This window comes from Aquila chrysaetos, chromosome Z (genome assembly GCF_900496995.4).
Source record: "Aquila chrysaetos chrysaetos chromosome Z, bAquChr1.4, whole genome shotgun sequence".
Lineage (NCBI taxonomy): Eukaryota > Metazoa > Chordata > Aves > Accipitriformes > Accipitridae > Aquila > Aquila chrysaetos.
In genome coordinates, this window is record NC_044030.1 from 68368096 (window position 1) to 68390908 (window position 22813).

A 22813-nucleotide genomic window follows, 5' to 3' on the forward strand; every position below is an offset into this window, starting at 1 on the left:
TTGGGCACTGAAACTCCCTTTTTCCCCTGGAAATGTAGGTGATTTGAAAGTAGTAAAAAAAAAAACTTCAGCATAACAGAATCATAACCTGTTTTTTCATCATTTTTTTCCCACTTACACCAACTACCTATTTATTGTGTATGACAAACCCAATCTTGCCTGCCTTGGAGAAAATTGACCCCGTTGCCATGTAGTAGATCTTTTCCACCACTCTGTGATGTTTTTTTGTCTCTTGAACACATTCGCTAAGAACAGCAGAATTATTTGACCCAATTCATGAATTAATTGATGGAAAGCCAGTGATTTCTGCTATACAGAACATCACAGTGGTTGTAAAATCACTGGGAATATCCACACTGTGCAGGGAGGACACAGTGCAGAGATCCTTCCATCAGAGCCAGGCCATGAACATAATCTGTCAAGGAACAGGACTGTGCCACGTGGACTCAGTAGCACAGACCTGAGAGGTGCCCAGCTCCATTTGTATGGCCATAGGTCTGAGGGAGGAAACTCAGAGCAGAAGTTATGTGCAGTCAGTTTGGCTTCCAGCTCCCAGGCTGGACATGCCACATATTTGTATGTGGAGTTATGGGCAAATATATTTTTAATATGCTCCAAACAAGCTATGGCTCTAGTTCCTGAGGCTTTCTGCAGATAACCCCACCATATCCAGTCATTTCTATAGTAGCTCCCGAGGTCTGTGCATAGGTAGCCAGCCAACCCAGTTCTCTGCATAGCACCTGGTCTGCCTGGAGGAAGGATGTAAACACCTCTTGCCTTCAGCAAGTAGGAAATGTCCCAAAGCATCTATTTTTACCAGAGTGAAGTTGAGTTGCCATGTTACGGTTGAAACAAAGAGTAATTAGCAATTCATTGAAAAGATACAAGAAAAGAAATCATACAAAGGGGAGTCCATGCCGCTATCTCACTTTCCTGATTCTTATCTTTTACTTCCTATTTCTGGCTTTTCATTTTGGACTTTGCAGCTCAGCTTCCTTTCGGTGTTTCCCTTTGAAACTTTGCTTCTCATATAGCATTGTGCTTATGGCTTTTTGTAAAGGAAGCCTGGGAAAGGTTGGATCGTTCAGGAATGTATGGTAACATATTTTTAGTTTAGGGACTGCCTTTTGGAAATGAGCGACAAGGGTCATACATTAAACCTTTTCCTATGTTTAAAGACATATTAATGGTCCCTGCTTATCCCAGCTTTACATGTTCAAAAGACTGGATAATGACAGTGGCCAGAATGCTTAAGTTCAGAAGAATTGAAGTGAATGTTACTCTCTCTCTCTAAGGAGTAAAACGAGCAAAGCCTTAGAGTATTGGCCTAATGAATAGACTGCTCCCATGTATCAGCAGAGATTAATCATGTATCATGAAGTATGTAATTTCTTGGGGATCTTTAACAGGTGGAGTCAAACTTTTCAGAGGGCATAAATACAACCTCAAGACCGCCCCCCCCCCCCCCCAAGTTGCTTTTGCTTGAGAAATGGATTATTTGCAAAAGAACTAGAAAAATTGTGCTGTGAAGTATTGAGCTGGAAACACAGTTCACAGCTCACTGATACTACACCATTGATTGCTCTGTTCCCTGTAAAGTGTTGAACCTAAGGGTTGAAACCTTTTCTCTTTCTAGGAGGAATGCCAAACATTATATATGATGATGTAATTATGATGTCAACTGGCACCAAGAGAGTTTATACTGTAAATTTGGAAAAAAAATAATTAGCACTGATCTGATCTGATCCAGAAAGTCTTCCACATTTAAAGTATATTTATACCACACGTTAAATAATGGTGCTAAATTTTCTGCTGTTGATAGCTGGGGAAGCTTCATTAATTCCCATTGCACCAGTTTTCAAGGGAGAGCTTAGATCAGGGCTTTACAGGATCAAGCGGTTCATTGGAATTAAAAGGTTAATGGACTCAACAGGTAAAACAACAAAGAAACATTAAAACCAGAGGGAGTGACATTGGATTTATTTCACTACTTAATCAGTGGACGGTGTGGAAGATCATAGTATCATTATTTCCTCCATGATACCCATGTATAAGCCAGACCTCTATCTGTTCATATTGTTTTCTTCCATTACATGTATTTTTTGATCCATTGTAATAATTTACTTTGGCTTCTAGCTCCAAGCACAGAATACGGTTTCCATCTTATTCCAAATAATATTGGCTAGTTGCTAGGGGAGTGTGCTGATCTCTTTTACGATTTCTTTTTCTCACCACATCTGTGTGTAATTTTTTTATTTATCATCTCCCTAGGACATTTTCCTTGTGAGAAACCCAAACGTGAAGTGCAGCCCTTTCAGATCTTGTTCGGTGTTTTATACAAGGAGCATTTCCTAAATACAGAACAGGATTTTACCAGCTGGTGTTTACTACCAGGCATAAATGCCTAAGTGTATGTGTGGGTGGGTCTGCATACTTCTCTGTTATCTCCTCTGAGTGAGCAAGCAGGTATGAATTTAATGGCAGGTGTGAATTAACTTAAGGGAGACTTAAGGGAGGGACTTTAGGGAAAGCCTTCCTGCTCCTTACTGCTGCAGACCTGTGAAGTCTCATGCACTAAGTATGCAACCTGCTTCTTTGGGCTATTTCACCCTTATGAACAGATTTGGCCGTGGGACTGAAATGGTTGCTGCCCTTAGCTGTGCTCCCTGGCCCTCTGATCAAATTTAGTAGCTCTCTCCCACCGAGGGACTGCCCAGTGGGATTTACATAGGCTCCTCAGTACCACAGGTTACAGCCTGACCTATTAATATAAACCGATGTCAATTTTAGTTGATGCTAATGCCAGCGGAAATGGGTAGTGTTTTACATTACTCTGCTGACCTGTGAACTATGGGGCAGATGTTGCGTTAGGTTTTTTTTTTTTTTTAAAACAGGCTTTTATGATGTTGTAGTTGTGATGGGATCAGGGATAGCACATCCATTTCTAATTTATCTGCTCATTATAACCTTGTACTTTTGTTCCTCCTTGTTTTTTAGCTGCAATCTTCACTTCCATGTTTGAAGTATTCCTTTCACTTCCCAGATGATAGTTGCATTGGATTTTGAAGATGAAGTTGTCTACTACTGCTAATTGCTGTTACCTCATGACTACCAATAGCACTTTTGTCAGTTCATACAAGACTTCAACCTAATGCTTTGATTTTTACACTTTAAATTCACTGATTGGTCCGAGATTACATGTGAAACCAGGCATGTGCTAGTGCATGTAAACATCTGCCAGCTGGCAACTGTGATTAGAAGAACTGTATTTTGAATAATTATATACTGTATAAGACGGATGCCTGAAAATATTTGCCTGAGTGCAGTCTCCCTTTGACATGTGTTAAACATATTAGGTTTCTCTCCTCCCCTCTCCTCTCCTCTCCTCTCCTCTCCTCTCCTCTCCTCTCCTCTCCTCTCCTCTCCTCTCCTCTCCTCTCCTCTCCTCTCCTCTCCTCTCCTCTCCTCTCCTCTCCTCTCCTCTCCTCTCTCTTCTTGTCATGGTTTAACCCCAGCCAGCAAATAAGCACCATGCAGCTGCTCACTCACTCCTCCCACACCCGCTGGTGGGATAGGGAGGATAATAGAAAACAAGTAGAACTCATGGGGTGAGATAAGAACAGTTTAATAATTGAAAAAAAAAAAAGTAATTGTAATGAAAAGGAAGATAACAAAAAGAGAGTGACATATAACCCAAGAAAGAGAAGTGATGCATAATGCAATTGCCCACCACCCGCTGACTGATGCTCAGCCAGTCCCTGAGCAGCGATCCATCCCCCCCAGCCAACTCCCCCCAGTTTATATACTAGACATGACATCATATGGTATGGAATATTCCTTTGGCCAGTTTCAGTCAGCTGTCCTGGCTGTGTCCCCCCCCTCCCAACTTCTTGTGCCCCTCCAGCCTTCTTGCTGGCTGGGCATGAGAAGCTGAAAAATCCTTAACTTGGGTTAAGCACTACTTAGCAACAACTGAAAACATCAGTGTGGTATCAACATTCTTCTCATACTGAACCCAAAGCAGCACTATACCAGCTACTAGGAAGACAATTAACTCTATCCCAGCTGAAACCAGGACACTCTACCTGTCTCTTCCTCTTCCTCTTCCTCTGCTATGCAATGCTATGTGATGCAATGCTATGCTATGCTATCCGGGTTCTTAATACCCACATGTACCAGAAGTATATGAACAACCTACCCAAATGCAACATACAATATGTTGGTTTTCTCAACTTCTTCACAAGAGAGAAGTTAAGCATTTTGTTTTGGATCTATCAGTTCACATTCGCATTCATGAAGAAAAGGCTTTCCTGCTCTCCTGTATTTCCAGCATAGCCCTTCATTTTATCTGGCAGCCTACTGGCAGCATCCTCAGCCCACTCGAGACACAGGATTCCCAAATGGCGGGCTGGTCACACACAAATTTATATCGATATGGTTCCCACTAACTTCAGTGGCAGCAACTTTTGGTATTCAGAGGTTTATTTATGGCTGGCTTTATTCCTTCTTTCCTTTCCTGTAGATCTTTCTTTAGAGCAGAAATTTCCATCTCTCTGGTGGCTCGTCTGTTTCACTAAACTCTTCAGTTGTTTGCTGTTTCTTGTCAAGGCTCTGGCAGTGTGAATAAAGTCTGAGAGGGGGGATGGGGGAAATTGAAACTTATTTTCTGTTTATTTACACTGCTTTCATTGAAGAACAACATCAGGGCATCCCACAGAGTTTGATCAGGATAGAAGTGGTGTAAAGGGGAGCAGAATCAGCCCCCCCCCCCCCCCCCCCCCCGATCCACGTTAAGGCTGTGCAGATGGTGCTGGTGATGGATGGGGATTTCCCCCTTTGGTTGTGAGGTCGAGGCAGCTCATTGATCATTCCTCTGAATTTCCTGCAGAAGATCCCACAAAATACTGGTTTCTGTCTGACCTGGTTTTAGTTCTAACAGTAATCCTTGAGTAAAATGTTTAATTCATCTCCACCTAAATACTGATTAAAAAGTACTGTTTTGATGCAGGCAGGAAAAACACTACTGAAACATCTGAGCTCAGCTGTTAAATGACATGATCTCACTTTTTTCATTAAAGTAACTGTCTGTAACCCCTTGAAGGCAATGGCAAAGATTTATTCTTTTAAAGATTATTCTTTCAGCAGTGAGAAGATTCAGTGTGATTTTCTTCTGGTTGCATGAGCTGTGTTACCAAGGCAGAGCTGTCCTGTCAGCAGTGTGCCCAGTGTCAGAGCAATCCCTGTCCTGCAGGAAGGTATGCAACCTACTTGGGGTTGGGGTTTGTTTTTTTTTTTCTTGGTTGTGTGTGGGTTTGTTTTTTTTTTCCTTTTGGCAGACGTCCTTGAGCATTTGAGACGGATGTGAGAGAGTTTTTAGTCCTCATGCAAAACAACCAACTAAACATAACAGATTACATCAGCTCAGGCTTTTCAATTCCTGGATGGCAGCAGAGTGCTAATCCAACCTTCATCCTGGATTTCATAAACTGAAACAAGGGAGGCTGGCAGGAGCAGCGCTGCCGGATTGAGGAAGCTGACGACGGTGCAGCATGTGGGCAACACACTGTATAAAGCTCATAAACTTGTAGGCTGATGTGTGCAGCTACCACTTTGGATTCTGTACTGCTGCTTCCCTCGGCACAAGGCACCAGCAGGCTGAGCATTAAAGCCTGCTCTTTGGGACGGAGCATTTACCCCTGCAAGACATGAAGGGCTTCCTGTTTCTCACACTCCTCCTGATGCCCGTGCACGCTGGAACTGCTTGGAGTGCGAAATATGCAGTAGATTGTCCCGAGCCCTGTGACAGTAACGCATGCAAAAGTACCTTGCGCTGTAAGCGAACGGTGCTGGATGACTGTGGCTGTTGCAGAGTGTGTGCAGCTGCTCTGGGGGAGACTTGCTATCGTACGGTCTCGGGTATGGATGGTGTCAAGTGTGGTCCTGGGCTGAAGTGCCAGTTTTACACTGAGGAGGATGACTTTGGTGATGAATTTGGTATCTGCAAAGGTAACAATATTCACTTTGCATGCACCCACTGTGGCAGTTTGACAGCAGCCTACATATAGATCTTGCCTCCTGCTTGAAAGGTCTAAAATGGGATTTTTCCAGCTCAGCCCTTAGCCAAGAAGAAAATGAAAAATACCTGCTGGTATTAAAAGGTGTTATGTGTAGGTGGGACAGAGTTATTTATGTGAGAATATTGTTTAAACTTAGGGACACGTGTGAGGAAATACGGATGGGCTGTGCTCGGAGATGAGATTTTTGATTAGGACTTGGGAGACCCAGGCACTAGTCCTGATCCTTCCTCTGATTTGGTGGGTGGCTTTCTATAAATTGCAAAGACTTAAATCCTGCAAGTCCAAACTTGTCACAGGGTCCCTGCCCCTGCCGCACTCTTCCTGGGGTAAGGTTCCCTCTGGCACTGCCAGCTGCCTGCCCAGGGACCAGGTGTTCTCTCTGGGGTCTGGAAGATGGCGATAACAGCACTGCCTGAGCGCCTGGGGATGTTGTCGTGTTTCATTCAGTCCTGCCTTTGAGGTGCTTAGCTACCCTAGGTATATAGTCAGGGGAGGCAAACAGAGACCCTCCTGCCTGAAAGATGGGACTAACAGAACAGGAGCTGACTGTGAGGTGAGCAGCCAGCCACTGCTCTCAGCTTATTCCAGGTATGTTGCATGCTGATACCTTTAGTTGTAACTATTATGGCATTTTTCATTTAAGACCTATCCCCACTACATGCAAAAAGGAGACTCTTTAAAAGGAGAGGAGGTATTAAGTTATTAGGAAGTAGGATGAAAGATTCTAAAATAAATAATTTTAAAAAAAGGCTTTGCAAACTATGAATGCAGTGAGTTTTCCTGTGTTCGTGTACCACTTCAGTAAGTAGATACAGATATGCTTTTGAATAACTTCCTTAAAAGTGGAGATGTCTTGGCAGTTAAATAACCTGAGTATTAATAGCCTCAGTTAAAGTAATGACTTAGGACCAGATGCCGCAAAAATCATTCAGGCTGACTCACATACACACTCAATAAGCACATGCTTGCTTACATTGGTATTAAAACCAAATTCATGTGCATGTTAGAGGGTGAAACCCAAAATACTACTTTTATTTCTAAAGACTAGAATTTACACATAAAGATCATTTCTCTGGTGCACCCACCAGAAAACTATTTTACTGAGATAGTTGACTGATCTTCAGTTTATTAAAAATTACTGCAGTACAAGATACCACCTATATTTCTCTTAACAGTTCTTTTGAATGATTGTATACTTTTCCCTGTCCTCGTAGGAATTTCTTTGCAATAGCACACTTCAAATGGAAAAAAAGAAACATTGAACAACATGAGATATGAATCCCTGTAGCTGAATCTTGGAAGCTCTGTAGAAAACGTAAAGTAAAATGTTTTTTTTTCCAGTGAGTCAGTGAAAAAACTCTCATTAATTTCAAGAAAGCTGTATCTTGACTTGGAATTGTAAATTGGTATTTAGGGCTTATATTCCCCATACATTTATTTTCACTAAATATTATCAATGTAATTTCTAATTATTTTTCTTTTTTCATCTCAGCTCTGAGATAGTGCAATCTCTCTCTGGATGTATTTGAATTTTATCAGTAGTAAAATACCAAAGTATGGGGCCAAGTATTTTTATTTTCTGTATGTTTATAGCTATGATACCACATCATTCACTCATTTTAGTAACTTCCATGCTTGTAATAATTCACAGAGTCAGGATGGCTATATTCTCTCTGGTTGCCTGCAACTGATTTACTTTGAAGTGGTGGAAAAATAAGCTGAACTCTCTGTTCTTCAATTTCTTATTTCTGAAGTGGGTAAAACATGGACAGTGTATGTTTCAGAGCAATTTTTTGAGTACTTTTAGTATTGTAAGAGTGCATCATATTATAATCAATAGCAATGTCATTATTGTTCAAAACAGACTAAGAAAAACTGGTGCTCTGCACTTTTATTAGTAAATACCCTCTAAACCTGAGGTATAACTGTCACAGTAAAGAACCTGATTTTGCTTGCCTTAGATCACTGGGAGCTATTTGCAATTTGTTTAAGAGCAGGCTCCTGCTGAACAAAACCTTCTGACAGCAAAATTGACTCAGATCTCAGTTTCATCAAATCTGAAGAGCAGCATCAACGTCAGGATTATTCCACACAGAGCCAAGTGCTTTGGGCTCAGACTTGTTTCCATGCTGTTGTACACAGCTTTGCATCCCACCTCTCTGGGCTCAGCAGCTGAGCACCTGCAGCAGGCAGATTAATGCTACATGTGGTGTGTGCTCTCAGCTCATCCCTCAGGGAGGTTTGTGCACACAAAACCTGTTTTGCTTTGGCAGGATTTTGTTTTCGGTTTATGTGGACAAACAGCAGATCAAAGAGTGTCCTTGCTTGGGAAGGGGAGTATGGTGAAGGTCTGTGAGGTCCTCCAGGCTGGAGGAATTCACTGTGCAGTCCCTAACAGGGAATTGGTTGATTTTCCATTGTTTTTCATTTATAAAAGCATAACCATTGGACATGTAGAGAGTTGTAATATGTTGGTTTCATTTTGGGGGATCAGCCTGGTTTTCAGATAGCCTAGGCTGTATGGTGAAACTAAGTATTTGCATTGGTTCAAGAGGAGACTGGACAAACTGAGAAGGGTAACCCTGTTGTGGGATGTTATATGCACAGAAACTATGGCTGGCTCAGGACGTCCCAGAGCTGAAAATGGGGGAGAATATAGGGGAGGAGGTATAATTTGTGCTTACCATGGTCTTCTTCTTTCTTAAGTGTTTTGTGGGAGCCTGGGCTGAATGGATCCTTGGTCCAGCCCTGAATGGTCATTCACCTGCCCTTAGGACTTGAACTGGAAACTCTCCAGGACTTGTCATTTAAGGTGACCTGCACCCTGGGTTGGCAAGGACAGCTCGAGCGTAAAGACCTTTCTCCTGGGATATCCCAAACTTCTCTTCGGATGATCTCTTGTTTCATTAAACCATGACAAGGGGTTTGGAAAGGGGATGCTGGAGCTGGATTTTCCTTGTCTCCATCTCTTCAGCTATGGCTCTGGGAAGGTGCCCTGTTAACAGCAAGGCAGAGGAAGACAAGGGCTGTGACCCCAAGTTTAAACCCTCTGGGAAGCTATGTGATCCAGCATGTGATAGGTGTCAGCTATGGGATGGGGCAAATCCTCTGCACCTGACTTAATTTTTTTCAGAAAACATTTGGTCCCATCCTGACAGCTGCCCTTTGGTGCTCCTGTACAAGCTTGCTCAGGGGCAGGAGATTTGACTCAGGGCAGTATGTGACCAGATGCAATACAACCAGGCAGCCACCTAAGTGCCAGTGATCCCTTTAGAGCATACTTACTCTTTAGGTTGGAAATGTAGGTTTGCTCTTTGCTGTCTGCCATGGGAAGGCAGACCTTTGCTGTCTGAGAAGTTGTTACATAGCAGAAGGCTCTTCCCAAGAGCTGGGAGCGTCTCCAGGCGGAGGGTGCATTTGCTGGATAGCTCCTCAGGGTCGGGATGGCAGTCTCCACCAAGGCTATGTGCAGTGGCCCTGGCCACAGGCAGCCTGGTGCTAGCAATAGATTGCAGCTCTAAATCATGACGGTCATGTAAGTCGGATAGTATCACGCCCAAACAATGAATTCAGGAACTTGCTGAAGTATTCTTCTTTTCTAAATCCGATGCTAGTCCTTTAAGTACATCCTCTATGATTACATACTTACATAGTCATACTGCCTCTAATTTGCATTTTAATACTAAGAGTGTTTCAGAGAAATTTCATCAGATTACTGATGGCACATAGTAAATAAGTTATAGGAAAAGAAATGATGTATATCATGTGTGTCAAGGTTTGTTAAAACTGGAAAATGCTTGTAATAAGCAGTCAGTATGCTGAAATCCCATAGTCAAGGTTTAGCTGACCTCTCCTCAAAGGTTTTCCACTTTTAAGGATGTAAGCAGACCAGCTATTAAGAGTGCTGGCAGCTGACTTGGATCACTGAGGACTGCTTTGCTATATTACTTTTTTTCAGAGTGTCCCTATGGTACCTATGGAATGGAATGCAGGAAAACCTGCAACTGTCCCTCTGGCATCTGTGACAGAGTAACCGGGAAGTGTTTGAAGTTTCCATTTTTTCAACTGTCTGCTTCAAAGCCTCCAAATCGACGAAAAATAGTTTCACACACAGGTAAGACTTTGCGGGGCAGTTGATTTTAGCAGAAATCACCTTTTACATGATCTACTTGCATGCTGTGTATGCTGTGCGTGAGTGATGTGTACTTTGGTGGAGCTGTGCAAACAGCTAACAACACAAGGTACGTTTATTTTTTTTATTGGCAGCTCCCTTAACATAAGGCAAGGAGTTAGGTGAGCTGTGACACATGCTGAAAACATTTTGAAATCCTCACATGTGCAAAATACTTCACAGCTGTTGCATGCACTAGCAGTACAACATCACCTGTGCAATGGGAAGGTATGCCGGGATTTGCAGTAGTCAGTTCAGATGCGATGCATGTAGCTGCTTTGTGTAGAATAGGATTTCACTAGGCTGCATTTACTACTGTTAGCTAATATGTGGTAAAAGTAACATCCTTCTTCCATGAAGACAGAGCTTTATACATTTTCAGATGTCAGTGAACTGTTTTATGGAATGTTTTATTGTAGACATTTATCACAGTATCTCTGGAATAAGTTCTTACATTTAAGATTATGTCTGAAGCCTGTAACAGTTATTTCCAGAATTAAAAAAAAGGCATGTGAGAAACTGGAGTATTTTTGAGGCAGGAAGGAGAGATCACTGAAGCGTTGAAAGCTGGGATTAAAATTTCTTCCTCTTTTATTCTCCACCTGATGATACTGAGGTATATTTGACCGAACAATGTTCACCAATCAAAATCAATACAAATGTAAAGATTTTAAATAAATATCAGAGATTTAATCCTAGACCTACTTTTGGGAGCTTTTCTAGGATTTCAGCCAAACATATTTGAAATTTATTTCTCCTCCAACTGCAGTTTGTGTGCCTTATTTTGATTTTCTCCCGTTATATTAAGCTATCAAGAGTTTGCTGCCTTAATACATGATTTGTCTTTCCCCCACTCTCTGTTTAGTGAAAGTTAGACAGAAGCAAAGTTCTTCAGCTTACACTTACATGACATTTTAAATGATCTTGAAAAAAAAATTTGCGAGATGCATCAGTCCTGATCCTTTTGTATCTTTCTACATGGTTGTGCTCTTTTGCCTTTCCAGGTTTTGTTTATTACCAAGGGTGCTGAAATAACACAAAAAAATATCACTGTCTTGCTTTTTTCTGTATCTAGCCTATATTCCAAATCTTCCCAGGTAGCCTGTTTTCATCAGTTCCTCCTCCCCTTTCCTCTCCTTCCCTTACCCTTGGACCCAAACCTTCCGCTGCCTCAATGTTTAGCAGCTTGCCTGATCCCAGCCAGGATAAGATACTGAACCCATAGAAACAGGTGGTAGTTTTTACCTGTGCAAAGGTTTCACTCTGTTTTCTGTCCTCATCACTGGAAGTAGACCAGTGACACTGTGGGTAGTACTGCATGGGATGGTCACATGGGGTTTCATTTAATAGTAGTCTTCAGAGGTAGCTATAGCATCTAGGACAGATCCTCAGCAAATTAAAATAGCTGTGAATGCTTCTGTATTTTAAACAGGGAAGTTTCTGGCCCATATATTTTATAAAGACATTATGGCTGCATATATTCTAGTAAACTTAATGGTGCCAGAGTGTGTTCCTGTGTATTGCAATTTGACCACCTTCATGGTCAAACAGTAGGGCAGCAGCCAGCATGCTTTATCCCAGCCTAGGTAGGCCATGCCAAACAACCTCAGCTACAGCTCAGGAATCAGTGTCAGCAAGGGACCGCTTCCAGTAGACAAACTGGATATCTTTTACCTTTTTTTTTGGAGAGTAAGAGAGTTTAGTGGCATGCACCAGGCTATTCCATGCCAGCTGGCTTCAGTCAGAGAACAGCTGCAGGCATATTTAATTTGCTGCTGTAGCTATTGAGGATGTGCTGCTTGGTCCCATGTCACAACTGGAGTGTTACAGTGAGAACTGAAACTGAACTCAAATCACTTGACTTATGTTTGAAGTATTAGAAAGCACATCTGGCTTATGCCATAATTCGGCAGAAATTTTGCAACTAGATAACTGGAGGCATTCAGGGAGATCCCTGCAAGATTTGCTAGCTAAGGTTTTTCTGAAGTGTTCCCCAAACCAGGGACATTGCTGCAGGACAATGTTTTAATTCTCTCATTTTCATGAAATCCACCTTTATTTTTGTGTATTTTCAGAGAACGACATGGCATCAGGGGATGGCAATTCTGTAAAAGAGGAATTCGTTAAGGAGAAAGCTATTCATTCTCCAGTAATGAAATGGCTAAATCCTCGCTGATATTTAGTTACACTCATAAGACTTTCAAGTGAATGCATTTCTCACAGATTATTGAATATGCAACAACACACTTTAAGAACAAAGTAGATCTATAGCATATGAAAATGTAACCTCTGAAGGCCAATTGTGATTCTGTTTTTCATGAGAAAAATGTTTACTTAAAAATAGACTGCACAGTGTATATGATTTTTGATATTTGTTTTGATAAGTATTTGAACAGAGAAATGTATTGTGGATTCCTGAATGTACAGTAATATTAAAAAACCAACACGATTCAACCCTCCTTATTTAAATAATGCCAGAGGTTGAGTCTTGCAGCCTGAGACCAGGAAGGCTCTCACTGAATTCAGTGGACAGTTTGGGTGAGTGAAACTATTGGTGTGGAGCCAACATGAAAGAAATGCACATCAACAAATCCCAGGATAGAAAGCAACACCCCTGAATCACAATAATAATAATAATAACATACGAGCACAACAGTGTGAATTAAATAAACCAACATTAGTCATTAGTCATCTTCTGGGTTTTGGAATTTTGGTGACAATTCTGCAGAGACAATTACGCCTTTCTTCAGTGAGAAAACACCCAGCATTTCAGTCTATACATTGTGAATAACTTAGCCAAGACACCGCAGACATAAATTGTGTTAAGGTGGATTTCTAAAGTTAAATTCTGTGCAGAGAAACAGCAGCTTGGTAAATTATACAGATTTGTCGAGGGGGACCTAAAATGAAAGAAGCTGCTTAGCATTATTTCTATACATATATTTCCATAAAGCAGCTACTTTGGTGCCCTTAAGGCGACGTCTGCGTTTCTTGGGGAAGAGTGGGTCCAATGCCAGAGGCCAGCAAATGGACCGTCATACTTTCCATCTTCATTGCTGGCTGCAGACCAGCTGCGACTCACAAGGAGTACATCTGATCCAATGTAGAGAAGTCTTGGACCCTCAGTGACTGGTGCAGCCACAGGCTACAGTACTTTGGTACCCTGTCCTTTGCTTCTGACTTGCATGAGCAAGTGGTCCCATTTCAGCCAGGAGAAAAACTTACGTATGTTAGAATGTTGTAGGAACTGGCAGTCCCTCATTCAGTCCAGACTAGATGATATATTTGTAACATAAAAATCCACACTGAGATGGGTTTGCTAATATGTCTGGAAACAACCAGATCCTCAGATAATGGAAATTGATGTAGCTGTGTCAGAGTGAACCTGGATTGCGTGAATTTAGGAACTGCCTTGTAATGCAGAGCACTCTCATTGGAAATGTGGTTTGAATTGAGTATTTCCTTTGAAATCCATGGGAGCTTTGACAGTGACTTCAGTGAAAGAAGGAGCACACAGTACCACCGCCAAAGTTTGGTGCAGGATCTGAAAACATACTTTTAAAATTATGAACAACAGAAACTCCAAAGTCTTTAAAGAGTCCAAATCATGATCCAAAGTCAGCCTTGGTGGAAGCAGGCTGCTTTCACCTGAGAAAGCAGTGTTGAACTGTGCTGCTCTAGAACAAGAGGACTATGACAGCGCTCTAGAGCAAGAGGACTATGACAGCAGTAGGCGTCCAAACATCAGTATGGCAGTGCAGGCTCTCTTGCCATGATAATTGGAGACACATAAACATAAACCTCAAACTCCCATATATCACATTTTAACCTGTATTGAACGTTTGGGTCTGAGAGGGAGCAATATTATCTTGGGCTATTTACAAGCAAGTGTATTGATTCTCACCTACTGATATAAAAAGTAATTTTTTCTTGATTTCAGTGAGAGCAGGATCAAACCCACAGTCCTTCAGCAGACTAAAGAGAATTATTTAAAGACTGTAGTAAATATTTGCATACATTATTACTATCTTGCAACAGTGTCATAAATGACATTACAAGTTCTTGAATGTAAATCTAATAAGCTGGTTGGTTTTAAAAAGTATATGACTATTATTGTTCAATAAAAAACAACTGAAAGCATCTCTGTTTATTGTGTCTATCCATTAATGACAGAGTAAGACTGCTGGTGATGGCATAGCCATGCTGCATGCAGACTAGGCACAGTTTTGCTCCCAAATCCATGGAAACGATTTCACAATGGCCACATCTGTTTCAGTGAATTTGCTGGGGACCATTCTCCATTGCTGAAGCTGAGTGGTGGCCTGTGTCCAGAATGGTTTGTGTCCATACCATCCAATTGTCTTCACCTCCAAAACAATGTGACTGGATCCAGTTGCCTACTGGGGACAGCCCATCCCTGGCCAACCCCAGTGCAGGAAGGGTTTGGGAGTCCTCTTGCTGGCCTGGACTCTGCCATGCCAGGGACCATTTAGCCCTGGGGCAGCACTGCAACTCCTTGGCACTGTTTGATTTACCATATAGGAGTAACCTGCGGATACATACACAGCAAGTCAGGAGAAATAAGGAGAGACATGCCTGCAAATGTTTTTGGGATGTTTTCTTCTGTTTTCCATCAAATTTATAAAATGGCTTTGCACTTCCTCATCTGCTCCAGTGACAGATTACTCCACACAGAATAGGTTCCAGGATGAAATTATAATATAAGTAAATTTCATCCATTATCTTTTGAAAAGTCTACCTATTGCTACTTGTGGCAATGGGACTACACTGGTACAAGAAATAATGCGAATGATCATTGAATCACAGAATCATTTAGGTTGGAAAAGACCTGTAAGATCCAGTCCAGCTGTAAACCTGACACTGCCAAGTCCACCACTAAACGATGTCGCTAAGTGCCACATCTACATATCTTTTAATACCTCCAGGGATGGTGACTCCACCACTTCCCTGGGCAGCCTGTTCCAATGCCTGACAACTCTTTCAGTGAAGAAATTTTTCCTAATCCAATCTAAGCCTCCCCTGGCGCAACTTGAGGCCATTTCCTCTTGTCCTATCACTAGTTACTTGATAGAAGAGACCAGCACCCACCTCACTACAACCTCCTTTCAGGTAGTTGTAGAGAGCGATAAGGTCCCCCCTCAGCCTCCTTTTCTCCAGACTAAACAACCCCAGTTCCCTCAGCCACTCCTCATAAGACTTTTGCTCCAGGCCCCTCACCAACTTGGTTGCCCTTCTCTGGAGTCACTCCACCACCTCAATGTCTTTCCTGTAGTGAGGGGCCCAAAACTGAACACAGTACTCGAGGTGCGGCCTCACCAGTGCCGAGTACAGGGGAACAATCACCTCCCTGCTCCTGCTGGCCACACTATTTCTGATACAGGCCAGGATGCCGTTGGCCTTCTTGGCCACCTGGGCACACTGCTGGCTCATATTCAGCCGGCTGTCGACCAGCACCCCCAGGTCTTTCTCTGCCGGGCAGCTTTCCAGCCACTCTTCCCCAAGCCTGCAGCGCTGCATGGGGTTGTTGTGACCCGAGTGCAGGACCTGGCACTTGGCCTTGTTGAACCTCATATGATTGGCCTTGGCCCATCAATCCAGCCTGTCCACGTCCCTCTGTAGAGCCTTCCTACCCTCGAGCAGATCAACCCTCCCTCCCAAATTGGTGTCATTGTAAACTTACTGAGGGTGCGCTTGATCCCCTCGACCAGATCATTGATACAGATATTAAACAGAACTAGCCCCAATACTGAGCCCTAGGGAACACCACCTGTGACTGATCACCAACTGGATTTAACTCCATTCACCACCACTCTTTGGGCCCAGCCACCCAGTCGGTCTTTCACCCAGCGAAGAGTATACCCATCAAAGCCATGAGGAGCCAGGTTCTCCAGGAGAATGCTGTGGGAAATGGTGCCAAACTCCAGGTAAACAACATCCACAGCCTTTCCCTCATCCATTAAGTGGGTCATCATGTCATAGAAGGAGATCAGGTCGGTCAAGCAGGACCTGCCTTTCATAAACCCATGCTGACTGGGCCTGATCACCTGGTTGTCCTGTGCCGTGTGATGGCACTCAGGATGATCTGCTCCATAACCTTTCCCAGCACCGAGGTCAGGCTGACAGGCCTGTAGTTCCCCTGATCCTCCTTCAGGCCCTTCTTGTAGATGGGCATCACGTTTGCTAGTCTCTAAACTGGGACCTCCCCGGTTAGCCAGGACTGCTGGTAAATGATGGAAAGTGTCTTGGTGAGCACTTCCACCAGCTCCCTCAGTGCCCTTGGGTGGATCCCATCTGGTCCCATAGACATCTGTGTGTCTAAGTGGTGTAGCAGGTCTCTCACCATTTCCCCGTGGATTATGGGGGTTTCATTCTGCTCCCTGTCCCTGTCTCCCAGCTCAGGGGGCTGGGTACTCTCAGAACAATTGGTCTTACTGTTAAAAACTGAGGCAAAGGCGGCATTAAGTACCTCAGCCTTTTCCTCATCTTTGTCACTGTGTTTCCTCCCGCATCCAATAAAGTATGGAGATTCTCCTTAGCCATCCTTTTGTTGCTTATGTATTTATAGAAACTTTTTCATTGTCTTTTACTGCAGTAGCTAAATTAAGTTCTAGTTGAGCTTTGGCCCTACTAATTTTCTCCCTGCATAACCTCATGACATCCTTGTACTCCTTCTGAGTTGCCTGCCCCTTCTTCCAAAGGTCATAAACTCTCTTTTTTTTTTCCTGAGTTCCAGCCAAACCTCCCTGTTCAGCCAGGCAGGTCTTCTTCTCCGTTGGCTCATCTTTCGGCACATGGGGATGGCCTGCTCCTGCACCTTTAAGATTTCCTTCCTGAAGAATGTCGAACCTTCCTGGACTCCTTGCCCTTCAGAACTACCTCCCAAGGGACATGAAGTGATGTTCATGGAACCAAGCACTCTTCACCAGTCTTTTCTTTATTTTCAATTCTTTCATCTTTCTACCTTTCCTTTCACAACTCTCCTGGCTCCCTACTGCACACTCCAACTCATTTCCCCTATTTTGCACATGTGGATTATCTTTTAGACTTTATTTCTTTCTTCACGCAACTCCACGTTCCAGGCATGCTCTTTTTAGCTGATCTTTCCTTCCCACACAAGCCTGAAGTTAACAACAGATGCTCTTCTCTCCTGGGGTAAAAGTCATGAGATGGTTTGTCACACAACATGCTCCTGTGGGGTCATATATTATTTCCAGTATGAGTACATTTGGCAAATAGGCCTCATTTCTAGTAGGTAGACTTTATTTTCTCAACTACTAGCTAAGCTAGTAATATCTGCACTGCCTCTCATTTTATATTTAATATGCAACAACACTGATAAGTATGCTGTAATGCAGTATTAGTTTCTATTACAACCCATATTATAGGATGTTGCAGACACCATTACAGTTCAAACAATGTATCATCACATTTTAGAGAGATGTCTGAAGTACACAGAATAGAAAAGCCTGAAATATATCAGATGTATTCCATCCATGATTCTAATAATATGAAATAAATATATTTCCAGTGTAGACCAACTTTTAATGAAAAACAGCATTATCAGCTTCAACTGTGCAAAAAATCTTTAACATACTTTAATGTACAATTTCATTATATAAATACATTCACAGAAGTATTGTGAGACGTATCACTGTCTAATCACCATAGTGTGATTAACAATATAAATTTGCCACTCTGATCTGCTGTGACATACATATTAGAGCAAACACACCAAAGTATATATTTTAAATGAAAATATATTTATTATCACTTCTGTACATGTTTGCTATCTATTTAAATGGACTGTCAGGTCACAGCAGTGCTTTGAAAGTATTTCCTGACACCTGCAAAGATGGTAAATATTTCCTGTTTTTGTTGTGTCTGATGAAAATAGGAATTTTACAAGTTGGACTGATAACTTGATAGGCACCACTATCTCCAGTTTGGCAGGTCTTAATGTGGTTTCCACTGGGGTTTGTGACTGTCTGAGGAAACTTGGACTGACAAACTGGCGTGTTCTGGCTTTCTTGCTCTCCCAGAATAGGCGCCAGCACTATTCAAGTGTAGTCAATTGTCCATCTATCTTCTGGGTGGCCACAGACCATGCATAAGCCACATGTGTGGCTTAATTTTTGCAGAATGGGCAAATATAGCAATTAAATAGGTGTTAATACAGCAAGACCTCTGAATGCTGAAGCATTCCTTCCCATCTCGTCACACAGGAGCTGCCAGTGACCCCTGTGCCTGTGTTGGGTGCCTTGGTCGTGGCTGGGGTGGTTGTGTTGCACCCACGCCTGGAGAGCCCAGCTTTTCTGCAGGCACCAGGAATCTTGCTGAAGTCCTGGCAGCTCCGTATCCCCCGCGCTGCCTTCCTGTAGGATTCTCAGGGCAGGCAACATGCTCTGTGAAAAACAAATAAACCTGTGCTTGGATGAAGAAAAAGACAGAGGTTTCCTTAACTTTATTAGTACACAATGCTCCTGATACTCCCTGATCCCCTCCCATCCACTGTGCTTCCAAAGTAGCTGCAACTCAGATTCATGTCCTAGCTCCCTTCCTACTTTTGAAAGCTATCAAGTAAATATTCAACTGAAATTAAGGGCAACAGTTGATTATGCATGAAGTGGTCTTCACCACTCTAATGAGACATAGATTAATTTTTCTTGAAATGACATAATTGATGCAGTCTTTCTGCTCTGCAAAGGTTAAGCCTATAGAAGTGTTATTTGATAAACTGGGACAATTGAAATCATATGAACATTACTTGAAAATCTCTTTCTTCCTCACAAGAGAAACATCTATTTTTGAAGAACAAATAATGGATTGGAATGCCATTGAAATCCAAACACAATATTAGTATGTTCCTGAAAAAAAAAAAGGTACAATGCTGGGGGAGAATGCACCAGAGCCCTTGCAGCTGTGTCACACTTTCCTGTTTGTTATTTTTAGTTTTCCATTCCTGCTTTTTATTTTGGGCTTTGCTTTGCTTCCTAAGCAGCTTCCCTTTAACTCCTGTATAGCTCCATCTTACATATTTCAGGCATTTGGGTTTTTTTTCCTTCTCTCTTTTTTTTTTTCTTCAAAGGAAACCCAAGCAATGCTGTCCAGTTTCAGGAACTCATGTTTCTCTTGGCAGTGGTTGAGTTTTTGGTTTTCTAAAGGCATTTAGGAAATTTACATTGCTAGTTTTCAGCTTTGAACATACTCAGGCTTTATAAGCGTAAGAAAAGAGCAGCACACAAGCAGAGCCCAAGTCTGCTCTTCAGTATGTCCTGGTCTTTGCACGTGGGAAACTGCCAGTATCCAGTCCCACATTAAAGTTCCAGGATGGCATTTAATAACAAAAGGCACAAAATGGGCTCTGGTGCAACATTGTATCCCCCCCCCCTCCGTTTACATACTGAAGTATTTGTAATCTTGTACAGCCATATAGCTGATCTACAGAACAGGAAACATTATCACCTCTTAAAGCCATACTGCAAATCTCATGTTACTGAATGCTTTGCAAGCAACCTAGGACCTGTTTGCACAGAATTAGTTAGGAATCTTAGCTGATGTTTAAAAAAATAGAAAGTTTTTTGGGGAAAAGTTTTATTTCCCCCCAATAAACCTCATTGCAGGGGGATGCACTTCAGTGCAGGTGTGCATGCAGAGAGTCAGAAATTGGCAGCCAGTCCAAAAGGTGGTGTTAAAAAACCAAACCAAACCAAGCCGTTTAAGATTTTGAAACTGATGCCAAGATTTCTTGGGACTTGTCATCCAGCTGAGACTGAAACCGCAGGGCTGGCAATATTGATACTGCCCAACAGTAAGCACAAAACCAGAGCACACAACAGAGGAGGGTGAACAGTGAAAGCATCTGTTTCCCTCCTCTGATTCTCTCATCTCCCTACTTTAAAAAGCCTACTCAAGCTGCAGAAATTTGGCTGCTACCATGACAAGCAAAAATGGCTGGCTCCCTCTGGCCAGTGTGAGGGCAGGCATACCCAGCACTGCCAACAACCACAGCACCTTTCCACCGCCACACCTGGCTTAACATCAATAAAATGATGTTTGATGAAAACTATGCACAAGTGCCCTGGGCACAAAATTAAATAATTACCAAGGCAGCATAGGCTATACCTGGGTCCAGATCTTTCCCAGGTCCTGATGGTGTTCAAGTCTATAGCTAGCTCATCTCTGTCTCAGGTAAGTAGATGATCATAGTGTGGGGGACTGTTTTCTATTGATCCCCAGGGTGGACACACAAAAAGTAGAAGGTGAGATCAGTCTCAGCTGACTCAAAGGGGCAAATACTGGGACACCAGGAACCTGATGACTTCACATAGGATGTACTTGGTAGCTGATCTCAACCCTAACACTTGGTGAGGTAGAGTCGTCTTCCAGCACTGCTGCGCATGTCAGTGAAGAGCGTAACATAAGAAGGGAGTAAGAACGGTCATATTAGGTCAGACTGAAGATCCTTTTAGCCCAATACCCTCTTCATAATGGTGTTTAGCTCCCTAACAGCCATCTGAACTGCCAGTCTTTTTCTCAGGACCTTCCTGGGATCTGGCAGCAATTTCCAGTGACCAGGTCTATTGTAAAAACAAGGCAGGGGACTGTTCTGGGAAGCACTTACCAGTGCAGGTAGCAGAGATGCTTGTGCTGTGCTATTGAATAGCCCTGAAAGACTCCGCTGTGAACGGAAGTGTTGGGCAGACCCCAGTCTAATCACTTCATGAACTGGTGGTCCACCTGCAGCTTCTCACATCTTTTAGTCTGAGATAGGATGACTCCTTTGAAACCCTTCGTTTTCTATTATCTCAAGTGATTCTTGAAGAAGCACCATCCAGCCTTAACCCCTGGCCCCAGTGTTCATTCTCTGATGGGAGCCACGTAAACGTCCCAGCTGTTCACAGCACATTAGCAAATTCAGCTGTGGAGTTTGCATCTGCTTTTTTCCCCTCTTGCTATATACCTGGGCAGAGGTCAGCTGGGCAGTATATCCCCCCCCCCCCCCCCCCCCAGCTCCCTGGATGCCTTTGCAGGGTGGTGGGTACTCAACAGCCCTTTCCAGTCACTTAATTTAAACATTTTTTTTTTTTTTTTTTTACTTTTCTTTCTTTTCCATAGGCTTTTAAATTTGCAGTAGTTTCAGTAATGGAAAGAAAAGACTAGGCTTAAAGGCTGTTGATGGGCTGCATTTTAGGGGCAGGCTGTACTGTTGCAACTGTGTGACGTGGCAGTGGCTGGAATTAATGGGAGAGGAGAGGCTAAAGACCTTAATTCTCCAATTAAGTCTGAGCTTATAATCAGCTCACTGGCCATACACTGGCCTCTCTTACTGTACACTGGATAAGAACTCTTTCTTAGGACACTTAATTTCCTAGGATCAAAATAAAATGCCAAAAATAGCTCTCTTGTCTGAGCAATGTGAACTACCTTGTTCCACATGTAAGAGTTTCTGCCTGTTCCATGTGCTTCTATCCTGCCAACTACTGCACTACCAAAGTCCTAAAATGGCTCATCTTCTTTATTTATGTCTTTAAATGTTGGAATAGAGAAAATAGTTCTCATCTTTGTGATATTTTCCCCCATGTTATATTAAGGTGAGGAGATGCTGAAGAACTAAAAAACAACAGAGAAAGGAGAGAACAATATCATGTCATATCCTGCTTCCAATAAAGGAAATAGGAAAATTTCTGTGACTGAAAAAGAAATAACGGGAACAGTAGCACTGCCTGAGGAGTATGAAATTGTGCAGGACTTCATATGCTGTTTACTGGCAGAGCAGGAGTTGCTGCAAGAAATACAAACATAAACCTGGGTTAAACATTCAATGGAGACAAATGCCCTTGCATTAATCTGTATTTCTTTGTGTTTATTACTTGGACGTTCTTTACTTTCCTGCATGCATGTGGATACCCTTACTGTCCTTCCCAATTTTTCAGCCATCTCTGCTCTCTGGAACTCCTTAGATTTTCAGCCAGGTCTCTGTTGTGAGTAAGAAGTAAGGTCTGTCCATTATGTTGTGCAGGGAAAGGTTTTTTTAATGAATCAAAAAATGTACTCTCTATTTAGAAAAACACAGTATATCCTCACTCCATGTAAACAATCTGACCTTCAGGTGGAATGCAGCCAGGGGGGCTATAAATAGCACCCTTAATAAGAAAGGAGACAGAAGCATTTGGAGTTCAACTGGCAGTGCTCACATACAGAGAAATAGCAAATGAGCTAGCTGTAGCTCTTGTGCTCTAAAAAGCTCTGGTGCAACTTATATAGGAACCCAGCTGAACCTGCACTGTGCAGGTAGGAATATTTTGCTTCTGAAAACAACATCGGGGAGTGCTGTGTATTACAAAAACCTTTCACCACCTTGTGGCTCTTCCTCCACCATTTCATGAGCATCTCACAGTTGTTAGCATGTTCCCCGTTGCTGCACTTATAGATAGAAAGGCACTACAGCTTGCAGATGGCAAACTAAGGAAAGAGGAGGCCAAATGTCCCACCCAGGACGCCACTGGTACTCCATGCCAAAGCAAAGGCTCCAGCCAGCTGTTGC

General features: G+C 42.6%; 1 protein-coding gene across 1 annotated transcript; it reads left to right on the top strand.

Annotated features, from left to right (window-relative positions):
- The first annotated feature begins 5237 nt into the window (after positions 1-5237).
- ESM1 (endothelial cell specific molecule 1) lies at positions 5238-14388 on the top strand. Its single transcript, XM_030005730.2, has 3 exons — positions 5238-6006; positions 10036-10191; positions 12324-14388. The coding sequence occupies exons 1-3, from the start codon at positions 5706-5708 to the stop codon at positions 12422-12424; spliced, it is 558 nt and encodes a 185-aa protein (XP_029861590.1). The 5' UTR covers positions 5238-5705; the 3' UTR covers positions 12425-14388.
- Positions 14389-22813: the final 8425 nt, after the last annotated feature.